The sequence below is a fragment of the Echiichthys vipera genome (assembly GCF_963691815.1).
Source record: "Echiichthys vipera genome assembly, chromosome: 13".
In the NCBI taxonomy this organism is placed as follows: Eukaryota; Metazoa; Chordata; class Actinopteri; order Perciformes; family Trachinidae; genus Echiichthys; species Echiichthys vipera.
Genome location: NC_139838.1, coordinates 15,657,977 through 15,670,580, shown reverse-complemented (window position 1 = coordinate 15,670,580; position 12,604 = coordinate 15,657,977). Strand labels below are relative to the sequence as shown.

General features: G+C 41.3%; 1 protein-coding gene across 3 annotated transcripts in view; it reads right to left on the bottom strand.

Annotated features, from left to right (window-relative positions):
- Positions 1 to 12,604, bottom strand: part of elmo1 (engulfment and cell motility 1 (ced-12 homolog, C. elegans)) — a 100,494-nt gene that overhangs the window by 22,614 nt on the left and 65,276 nt on the right. For 2 of the 3 annotated variants that reach the window (XM_083926117.1, XM_083926116.1), the window contains exon 16: positions 7,383 to 7,519. In XM_083926117.1, the coding sequence (XP_083782243.1) occupies positions 7,383 to 7,519 (137 nt within the window). Of the gene's footprint in view, positions 1 to 1,537; positions 1,592 to 7,382; positions 7,520 to 12,604 lie in introns of those variants that run through there. The other variant, XM_083926118.1, reaches the window with a different exon arrangement.

The following is a 12,604-nucleotide window of genomic DNA, read 5'->3' as shown; positions in this document are numbered from 1 at the left end:
TAGGAAGGGATGGGAATTGATACGATTTTACTGATACCAATGCCATTTTCGATTTTGCTTAAAGGTCCAATTCTTTATTGATTCCCTAATTGACTCCTGATCACTTTTCTGAGAAAAGTAAGCCTATACAGATTTCCCATCTCAAAGCAACTGTTAAAGTATTTCTGAGTCTGAACACAGTGAAACAGTAATTTCATTAATCCAATTTTTGCGTACTGTAGCACGTGTGACACATATGTTGCACGGTACTGCCCGGAGCAGAACTGTTGTCATCTTTCTTTGTGAAATAAAGCCACGCTTTGGACCATTTATTCTTGCCCTCCATGACTCCTCCTCATTGCAAGTTTCTAGCAGCGTACACGCATGTTTTAGTTTGAAGTCATTGTTTGGCAATGCCCAGCTGTTAGAAAAACACAGCACTGATAAAAGGAAGTGATAAGCTTGGAGGCCAGTTTGAAACCAATTCTCAACTGGAACAGTTTCCCTAGAGCCAGGCTAGTTGTTTCTCTGTTTCCATCTTTATGCTTAGCTTTCTCTGAGCTGTAGCTTCATAATGAACAAACAGATGAGTGGCATCGAATTTCTCATCCAACCCTCTCCAAAATGTTGAACTAGTTCTTTAATCTCTCCTTGATGTTTTTAGATGAATCATTTGTTTATAAAATGTCAGAAAATAGTGAAAACCCACCATCACCATTTCCAAAGACCTGAAAGTTAATGTTTTCAAATTGTTTAATATCATTGTAAATGTAGTAAGTAAGTCACCTGGCAGCAAAGATATAGTTCTGTAAAAAGCCAGGCTTAAAAGCACAGTAAGCGGATACTATTTTACTGTGTATTTTCAATAACAAACTGAAACCAGTTTCTGGCAGTATTTCACAGACTCTTGATTTACAGTCTGGGGCTGACCCCACTCTAATCCTGTGTCAAACCCCTCTGGCTAAATCACTAGTTGAAGCCCACCCGAGGCTGAGAGAGACAGCTTGTAGTGGAGGAGATCAGCAGCAGTGGCATCGAATTCCTCCGGTGACAAACGGTGGGTGTTGGTGATGTGGAGTAATCCCATTCACAACAACAAAGCCCAACCCCCCACCACACCCACACTGTACACTGGAATACAGGGGATGGTGCTTAGAGTATGATGGGGGGTAGGTCGGTGTGTATGCGTGCATGCAGATGTGTGTGTGTGTGCGTTAGTGAGGGTGAAAGTGTAATCTAGTGTGTTAATGAAGATTATGTGTGTGTGTTAATGAAGAGGCTGTGATCTTGGTCCTTGTCTAACCTGCTTACGCCTCGCCGAGTCTAAACGGCCCCATCTGTGCCTCCTCTTTCTCTTCGGCTCTGCCCCTGTCCCGTCTTCACCATCTCTGCCTTTTCTTCTCGTCTCACTCTTCCCATCCTCCCACTCCACCTCCAGCGCAGCCAGGCAACAACACAAACAGTCCCTCTTCCTTCTTTACTACCACCTCCCCTCGCTCCATCCAGCCATGCTAATTGAAAAACCACTCTCTTTCTCATTTTCATTCTCTGTACTTACATGTCACCTCCATATTTCCAGGTGTGGTGTGATACTCTCCACAGTGACTGGCCAATCCTCGAGCTTTTGCCAGTGAAGGAGTTTTTTAGCGCTTGACAAGAGACGGGGATAGATGGAAGGATGGATGAAGCAAGCAGATGGCTCCCTGGAAGAGCTGTCTAGCTGATTGTGGACAGTTAGCTTTAGCGTTAGCCACCATAAGGGAATACTCGTCTGTCAACACAGCTCGCCAACTCCTCCTTTTGCCTTTGGCTTCCTTGGCTATTTGTTCCTTCAGGTTTCCTGCTTGTTTCTCTTTTTTAGCATGTTCCCTTTAAATAAAACATACAAAAATATAGAATAACAACAAACTCTCCCTGTTTCTACTTGTACTGTCCCCTTTACTATGATATTTCTGTGTGCCTCGCTATCTGTCTCCCTTCCTGCCTACCTCTGTGACTCTAAGAGCATCAGCCAGGCTGCTCTGCTTCGCTTATGTTGATCTCTGGGCTTATGCCCTGATTGGACACACGCCACGATCAGAGACGCCAATGGTGGTGCAGCAAGTGGATCACATGATAAGTGTGTGTGTGTGTGTATGTGTGTGTGTGTGTGTGTGTCAGAAAATGAAGGGGGGAGGAGAGGTTTGGATGGAGGGGGAGAGAGGGATGGATGAGAGAGAGCAGGAGAAGAAGGAGGAGGGGTATCGTGAGTGGCTGCAAGCTGCTACATCAGTGAGGGATTTTTTTTTCCTCCAAGCCCCTGAGCAGGGAGAGATGGAGGCTTTTTTTGTCACTGGTGGGGAGGTGGAGGTGGAGAAACTCTCAGCAGAGACATTTGGATGAAGACACGACAGGCAGCCGTACAAGAAAAAGTCCCTGATAGAAGCACAAAGCACAAACGCATATAAACACAAGCGCGTACACATGAAGCGCAGAAGTGGCTCCATCTTACCGAAACAGAGCCAGAGTAGTGCAGCGCGGCAGTGGTAATTGGACAGGGGTTGCTATGGAAACAGGGGAAACGGTTGCCTGACGGTCAGAGCTGTGCCCTGGGAGCATCAGACTTGCCTCCATTAAACACACACACGCACACACCTCTTGTTTTCTATAACCACTTCTTTTACTAACCACTAATGTATGGTGCTCTAGCATGGTCTCAGCGCCACAGTGTTTTAAAGCTTCATTTAAGTCTCTGTGCCTTTGTCTTTATTAAGCATAAATTCATGTAAGAGCCTGTGTGTGCGTCTGTGTGTGTGTGTGTGTGCGTGCGTGCGTGTTCACGTCTTTGTGTGCAGGGCAGATGCTCAGTCAGCCATGAAGAGCCAGCGGCTGAGAGAGCCTTCAGCGTTTAAGAAATGCTCACACATTCGCAGGTCACAGCGCAGCGTACATCCAAATATCGACAAAGAGAGGTGTTTTAGTATTCCACACCTAAGAAAGCTCAGAGTTAGCAGTGTCTGGCAGAAACAGTGGGAGCTGCAGGGAAAGCTAGCCGTGCAACTAGCTGCGTTTCAAGTGGACGCCCTCAGGATAATCCTTGATGTAGCTTATTATCTTTCCACACACTGTAGAGAGAATATATCATCACATCACTGTATGTTCATGTGAAATCGAATGTGGCATTGCATTAACATTCATACATCGCCGTCTATCAAAAAACAAATCTGTCAAATTGTTGCTTACCTAACATCAGAGCATATTTTTGAATATACCTTTCTACTGATGAGTAACGCCAACTTAAGACTCCTTCTGCGTCAAGACACCGTAAAGAAAGAACACACGTTTCTTAATAGACTGAGACGCCAATAACCGATTACATGATTGCCTAAGATGCGGCAACTCAACTACATAGTCCAAAAGTTCATTTTAAATGACTAATTGGTTGCAGTTAAAAGGGCAGTAAATGTGCTTCAAATCAGTAGGGATGGACATTACTATTATATATGTATTACTGATCCAAGCCTCTGTTCACAGTTATGCCTGCACCATCCATCATTAGGCGAGGCAGCATTTACTGTTAATACAAATCTGTAGTATCTTTGACATTATTCATTCAAAACTGCCTAAATGTTCTAACCTTTGTGGAAAGTCAGTTTCATCCCTTCAAGTTTTATTAGATTTTTTACAACGCATTTATCTGTAATTCACGCAAAATTGTTATTTCCAACCTTTTTTATCCCTACTGTATCCCTTATAGACACTGTAAAATAAGAAATATGTTTTTAAGTTTCATCCTGTATCACTGACTGACTTATGTACCTGACTATCTCATTTATGCCACACACAGCCAGAGCACATAGTTCTCACATTGCGTTATTTGTTCATTTATCTATTGGTATTTGCCATACATACATACATATAAACTGTATATACCTGTATATATATATATATATATATATATATATATATATGCTCTAATGTATTAGTATTACAATTTACTACCAAGTCTGGTTCAATCAAATCTGAAGGATTTAATCAAATCTCACTCATATAACCGATTCATATTCAGTTTACATCACAGAAAGGAAGTTAAAGAGGCTCTAATGGCTGTTTCACTGTTCCCTTTGTCAGTCTTTCAACTTTTCTGGCCAACATAAAGCATTTTAGCTTAATTTTCTTGTTCTTGTCATGCTCAGGTGTTAGTGGGATTTACGCTGAGCTTCCTAAACTTCCTCCTCTCCATCTTTATGAAAGATGCAGTCGATGATACAGTTACAGATAAACAACTCCATTTCTTGTTGACAGAATTGGGTACAAAATGACAACTTTCAGCCATCATCAGAGGGGCTGATGTCTCCAGAGTATTTCTAAGTTCATAGCGGATACAAACTGAGACACTCAGCATTAGAGACTGGAAGCGCAGAGCTCCCCACGCACCATTTAGCTGATAGAAAGCCCTCGGGACCAAACAGCCTTACTATCGACAAGCTGCTTCTGAATTTCAAAACTCCCAAGGTACAGAGTGATGAAAGATGAGGTCGAGGAGGAAAGAGGGGAGAGGGAAGGGAAGCATCATCTATCCCAACTCAATCGAAACCGACTCGCCTTCAAGGGAGGGGTGTGAAGGATGGGATTGGATAATAGGATCGCTTGCTAGGGGAGGTGTGTGTGTGTGTGTGTGTACGGTACGTGTGTTGAATTCTCCACCAAGATGAACTAGAAATACAGCTCAACATGAGAAGTGGAAGTTGTTCCAGGACTATTAGAGATGGTCACATCACTCTTGGTATATGTATCATTAAATAAATAGAGTTTCCGTTCATTATTACAACATTTAGATCATTCGCCAAACAGACATAGCAAATGATCCTGTGTCAGACTGACAAATCCCCTTTTTCATCTCCGAATTCATTAAACCAAAAATAAAGTCATGCTCAGAAGTGATTCCACTAACAAAATGTTTATTTTTAGAGAGTAGCAAGAGTACTTTAGTATACTGTAGGTGGATTCAACGGCTACAGGGGAAGGCTACATTTTTCTGTTTCTCCCCTTGACTATAATATGTTGCGATTCTCCATTTGTAGCCTTGTGCAGTAGATCAAAAATGCAGTACAGAGTCTCAAAACAACAACAACAATACACCTCACAAACACTAAGTCATTTTCTTTGTGAGGGTTGAGAGCCAGACTACATTCACAATCTTGCAATAACAGAGGATGATGCAACTCCAGCATCACTTCATTTCCGAACATGAACCATCACTCCATACGCAAACAAAAATAAAAACCTGCAAACTCTTTGCGGCTGGAGGATGACAGTACGTGTCCATTTACAGTAGTGTGATGTATTCGAGCTGCAGAGCGAATGTAGAGGTGAGGACTGGATCATTCATGTGTGAGGAACCGTTTAAGTGCTGATCAAAGCCAGAAAATATAAGCAAAGGATTCGGACCACAGCTTGGACACATGGTGGCTTGTATTTATCACCATAAGATCATCATATATTTCATAATTTGTTTGAAAAATCAGGGGAAAGGGATATGGCGTCTGTTGACTACTACATCTGATGCCCAATTGAATAGACAACATACAATGTCTGTCATAAACACCTCATTACTATCTCCGTCTGGCAGTCCACACACACACACATATTTCCTGTGTGAGCCAACTTAACATTAGCCAGCTTACAGGAAGTTTTTCATCTTCATCCAGACGCCAATGAGCCCCAAATTAAGATGTAGTAGCTTAATCAGCGGCTTAGCCAATAGAGGCAGCTAATGTTTCATATCCGAGAGAAAAGAAAAAGAATGAAAAAATGTAGGGAAAAAAAAAAAATCTGATTCTTAAAATCCCCAAACATGTGTAAGCAGTTCCCACTCTGAATCTGCAGCCTTAAAAAGGAAACGCCTGAAGCATGTTCGTCAGTGCGAACAGGAGAAATACATTTGCATGTCTCTTCACCTTAATCAGGCCTGATATTTGCATGGGACTCTTGACAATGCCATTCTAATAACCAACAGAATTTGAGCTATGATTGAAACGGTTGTAATTAGGAGTGAGCTGTGTGACTGTGCTTCCCGCCAGTGTCTACAACAGAACATTGATGAATCATGGCACAAATCCTACTGTGCCATAATTCTGCGTGAAGTTCACCTTAATTGTGAAAAAACAGTGTTTTGTTCCCTGTGTCATCTTCTATTAGGTGTCATTTTTGATTCTCACTTCTTGTTTGATTTGCATATTAGGAAACTGTCCAAGACTATCCGCAAAAATTATAAACGGCTTTCGTTTAATAAGACCATGTATTATCAGTCAAAACAGCTCAAACGAATATGCACCCCCCCAAAAAGTAATCAGGCCTGTAATACAAACAATCCTTAAAGGCCCCATATTGTGCTCATTTTCAGGTTCATACTTTTGGGTTTAGACTAGAACAAGTTTGCATGCTTTAAAGTAGATAGTTTCCGTGCTTTAATGTAAAAAAAAAAACACATTATTTAACTCCCCACCCCTCCCTCCAAAAGAAGCCGAGTCTGCTTTGATCCGTTAGCATTTCCGGGTCTCCCACATTGCAGTCATTACAGCCAGGGAATGACTTTAGCGACTAACACTTTCTACCTACAACCGTACGGAAGAGTCGTTTCAAGACACAGTTTCTAAGCACGGCTGTGTGCGTTTCTCTGTGGATTGAGAGTTTTGATAGTTTCAAAGTATTTATATAGCACCTCAACCTGCCTTTTAATAAAAAAGACACGGAAATTTCCTTTTTTACAATTTCGAGACCTTTAAATGTTAATGGATCAGAAACCAATGAAATGGCCCCACAGCCAAATTACTCAAAAATATAATTTACATAATACAAATGTACACGTTATCTCGTTTATCAACTGGTTTGTTTGGCTATTTCAACCTTCATTTAAATAAAATTACCAAATTACCAAATGCAAATTACCTTCAGCACAATATACACTACGTCTGTTGAATTGTTTATCTGTATGTAACGATGTTTATCTGAATGGTCACTGGGGAATAAACAAATAAAAAAAAAGTTATTTTTTACTAACATTTGTTCTGACAGTAGATATTTCATTTTAGATTACACCAAGAGTCATGCTGTGATTTCTTATATTGTTGCATCTTCCTGTAATCAGCTATTTCAATGTTTACTAATTAGTCAAAGATGTGAGCTGTGTCCCACATCAACAGGAATTTATAAAACACAAAATTCCATAGATCAAACTGGGAAAAGGTACTGCCAATTTCAAATTTGGAAGCTGGCATCAAGTGTACTGTGTTTTGCCACTTCTCCAGTGTGAATGCACTATAAACTCAAAACCTAGTTACAATCAGTTTGTAGCATGGAAATAGTGATGTTTCTCATTCATCTCAACTTCCCATCTGCCAAAACACACACATGCAGTGTACCTTGTTGAAGTCTTCACTTGTGGCTCTCATCTCCTTCCAGGTTTTGTTGAGCAGCTGGATGCAGATGCAGAAGAACTCTTCAAAGGAGCGATCGTGGGTGAAGAACATGGGATGAAAGTCGTGGCAGTTTTCACTGGCTGCGGAAAACAAGACAGAGAAAAGTTGTCACCTACAGTAGAGTAGTAGTTTGAGTGAGAGTTCATCTAGCCTGTTACGCAGTATTGAGTACCTAAGCAGTTGGTCTCAGTTGGACATTGTGTTGCTAGTAGCAACCACTGCTGGCACAGTTCTATAACAACTGTAGTTTAACCGACACGTCACCTTTTTTGGCTCTTTTGTAAACTTTATTGACAAACATTCACCTCTCGACTACGGTCCGTCCCCTAAATGTCACCCTCTTAAATCCACACACACACACGGTCCTATTACACTTCTGCCCTTACTACAAGCCTGACTCAGAAGCTGGAAGTTCCCGATTTCCGAGTACAAATGAACGCAGCATAACCGTTAGTGACGATCAGCGGCGGCGACGTATTTGGAATGTCTCCACAGACGCAGATTGATTGTAATACTCGGCAAAAAGGCAAGTAGAAGCACTTTCTTTAGTGGCTCATATTATTAATGACCATTGTTTTAACTCTCTCTTTGATAGATAGATACTTAACAGACAATTACCTAGATGAAAAGTTTACAGATTATATCTTTTACATTGATAGTTACTATATTTATAGTTAAGAGACAATGTAACAAGATAAGAACTCGACCAGTATTATCGCATCAATATTGGCCTATCATAGACATATCAGTATCAGCCTTTTTTTAAATACAGAAAATAGTATGCAGAAATGTATGCTGGGGTGATTTAGAAATGCTGTCATAAACCTTTTCTTTTCTTTTTGATTAATTCTTCATTTAAATGCTCAAGGTTCGACTGAAACTGAACATGCAGTACTGATTCTCTCAGTTCTTTGTGTTCATTTCTAAACTTGGTTGACAATGTTGTAACACTGTACATTCAATGTATAATGTTAAATACTGTATAATAGATTTAAATATTCTTTAATAGTTATTTGTTTAAGAAAGCAGCCATATGAATATATTTGCATAGTCATATCAGTACCTAATCCAAATACTAAAGGTCTATTTTCATTCCAGCTCAAAAATTCACTATATCACCTGCCATATAGGTAATCGGTGACGTCAAAGATACGTATCTGACTCGAAAATCCCATACTGGTCAGGCTCTTGTATAAATCTTGTCATCGGACTCTCGGCAAGAAAGAACAAGAGCTCATTTCCCAAAAGTTTCCAACCTTTCCTTTAGATTATACATCAGTGACTCATTTGACCTTAGGCCGGATTTTTTATTTGTATGTTACCACGACACCCCCTTAATCAGAGCTCAATAAATCTAATCCCAATAATCCCTGACTCACATTCACCACATTTCCACATACAATGACACATAGAACAAGAACAGCCAGTTGGCCAGCAAAAGGTCCATTTACTTTTTACCCCTCTTCTCAGTTGAGCGACTCATGCCATATGGTGGCCTTCTACTTATAAATATGCAACTGGACCTGGGGGAATGTGGCCCCTAGCCTGGACAAGACCCCTGACTAATGCACAACAACAGGGCTAAGTGGCCCACACACACACACACACACACACACACACACACACACACACACACACACACACACACACACACACACACACACACACACACACACACACACACACACACACACACACACACACACACACACACACACACACACACACACACACACACACACACACACACACACACACACACACACACACACACACACACACACACACACACACACACACACACACACACACACACACACACACACACACACACACACACACACACACACACACACACACTGCAGGTAAAAATCACTCCGCTAGAAAATGTTACAGATTACATCAGCAAATAACTGCTGCAGAAGGGTTCTGCATTAATCTTAAAGTGACAAATGTTTAATGATATTACATGAACATTCTGACACAGAGTAAATCATAAGCCTTATGCTTCATATTTATAATACAACACTTTCCAGATAGAGTACAGAGTAATATAGGATGTGACAGAGTGTTCATGAGAGATAATCCGATCATTCTGCATTACAAACATGGCAGGGTGTTGATGTGTTATATTTTATTATGTAGAAACAGCCACTGAGAATGAGACACCGTTCCCCAATGAAGCAAGGTTGTGTGTTATTGAAAATTTAGCTCGTCATCAACTTCAAGCACAAAATGCCCCTTGGAGACAAATTGTGACCAGAAAAGACTGTTCCAACTGCATTAAATTGAGTTTTTTCATTTTCCAAAGCCAGAGGTGGTTTATTTTGTTTATTAGCAGCACACTGAAGCATTTCAATCCCCACTATTTGTGTGAGAGTGTGTTTGAAATAAGAAAGAGAGGGAAGAGGGAAAGCTAGGGCTCTTGAGTATCCAAACCATATGAACCAAGAGGTAAAATAACAAGGCTTGACATTCATTTTAAGTAAAGTCATCTCCCTCTCGACGTCTTGTGGGTTTCAGAGCAGAGCAGCAAGGGGACTGGCCTACCACAAGCAGCCTTGAAATTGGATGGAAGAGGTCAGTCAGCAATTGAAACTTCACAGTATAATGAGTGATGCCCGCGGGCCACGGGCACAGTGACCTGAGCCTTGATTTGGAGCGATGGATGGGAGATTAAGATGGGGGCGAGGTGGAGAAATCCGGGGGGATATGCTACCAGTGCGGGAAGTCAATCAGGAAACTAATGGAGGTGAGCCAAAACCGATGCTGACTGGCTGCTTTGTCAACAGTACATTGCCCTTGGGGACATAAAAATAAAATACAACAAAAACAGGAAAAGATGAAAAAGAAAAAGAAAGGGTGAATAAAAAAAAAAGAAAGCTAAATAGCCTTTTGGCCTGGTAAAAGTTGCTGAAAAAGGTTGAAGTTTGGATTGACCTCTGAGCTAAATGGGCTGTTTATTGATAGGACCAACAGAGCCCCGAGGTGCCAAGGTGAGGGGAATTACATGTCAAGGCTTATTTGGGAGATACGGACAGTGAGCAGTCTCGTGTTGCTCTGCAGAAATCTCTCCATCCTCAGGTTTTTGCGAGGCATGCTGAGTTGCAGACAGTTTTATTACCTCTCCCGGGGCTCAGCAGGACCTGAAGCAGCACAGCAATGATGCAGAAAACCAACAACCCCACAGTAAATGTGTTTATGCTCAAAATAGTTCACAAACAGTGTTCTGCATTGTATTACTCTTATAGCAAGCTTACCCGAATGGTTACATGGTGTGGATCACTGAATATTTCATCAAACAAACATAATTTATCCACGATGAGGAAATAATTTAAGAGGGCGGGAATCTAGGCGCAGCTGCTCTGCATTTTAACAAAGTCCTGACATGAAAACACAACAGTATGGTGGTGTAATACTTTGGGTATCTATGGGGTATAAAGATATATAGTCTAGAGATCAAAATAGATTTTAAATGATTTGTAGACATTTAATTTTTACCCTTGGGGTTATGTAAAATAAAAAGGACTGCGATTTAATTGGTTCATTAAAATTAAGGAGAGTCAGGAACCTCATAGTTGTTGTTCCATTTCAAATTCAATGCAGAGGGAAACATTATCATAATACTTACTTACAGACTTTATTTAATTGAGCCTTTGAGATTAGCTAGCTGTTTGAATGTAGTTTTCCCAAAAGAATATGGTAAATGGTAAATTGACTTATATGGCGCCTTTCAAGGAGCTTTTTGTGAACTTGTCACATTCACACATACATACATACAGTGACGGAAGAGGCTACCTGCCCATCTAATCTAAGATTAAATCGATTAATTCAAACCACATTTACACAACGATGCGCAGCACAGGGAGCAATTTGGAAATGGAGGACGACCCGCTCTACCTATGAGCCGCAGCTGCCCCATGGAGTCCACATGGAGACAAAATATAATCCCTTTTTTCAGTATTTCAGCTTCTATTCCAGCTAGCTGAAATGTCACATCTGAATCATTCTCACCACTGCACAAATGCACTTAAAATTATCCGCCTGAACGGAGATGGCACAGTGTGAGTGCAAAGTCATGTTTCTGTGATTAGGTAACTACTGCTTAAGGCCTTACTAGCCTAAAATCGGCCTTGTTTTTTTAAATATTCTTTACCAAAGCGATGCTTTAGCATTATTCTGATGATGAAATAAAAACATCTGCTATACAATAAAATACTGCATACTGCATGGGGTTTGGTAGCTGGATTTGAAGCTCTCTTGTCCCAAATTGCTACACATGTAGGCTGCACATGACCTTAATCTGAGGCTAACCGCAGTCATCCTGTGTGTGTGTCTTGTAAAGGAAACTATTAGGAAAACTCAAACCATCACATTAAAGACCATTGATGAAGCTACCAAGGGGCTACCAAAGAGATGAGACTTATAGTATCACTGACATCTTTGCAGTTAATGGAAAACTGCTTCTGTAACGTCACTGATTTAGGTGACCGGAGAGAGCCGTGCAGCAAGAGTTTCCGTCCTTTCAGGTCAAGCTGCACTTTCTATTGGTCTATTTCCATTGCTCTTGTTACATTAAATTCTTCCTTTTAATGTGAAAAGAAATAGATATTGAGTATTGCAACAGGCCATGAACCATCCCGAAAACAAAGTGGAGACCTGAGGCGAAGCACTTCTGAACCACTGTGAACTGGACTCTTAATTGGGTTATGTAAAACCTCTCTTCCTTCCACTGAGGAGCGGCCTCCTCTCCCACAGACAGGCTAACATGGTCATGGAGATGGGGCGGGCGACTGGACACATCAAGTGCCTGAGGAGTCTGGCACTTCTCGATGGATGAGTCACAGTCAGAGGCGCACACATATACACACACACGCACGCACGCAGGCACGCACGCAGGCACGCACGCAGGCACGCGCGCACGCACGCACACACGCACGCACGCACGCACGCTTGTAGCTGGATGCCACTCACCGGCAGGGTAGATATGAACTCTCTCTCAATTTAAATCACAATTTATGACTCTTTCTGGCCGAGCATATGGGTCCATGGCAGACCATTTAGATTGATGGAAATTGGGCTATAATGAGTTTTCTTTGTCCTGTATGCTTTTCATCCATCTGCACAACCAGATGTTCGGTTCCTGTACCACCCATAAAGTAGGT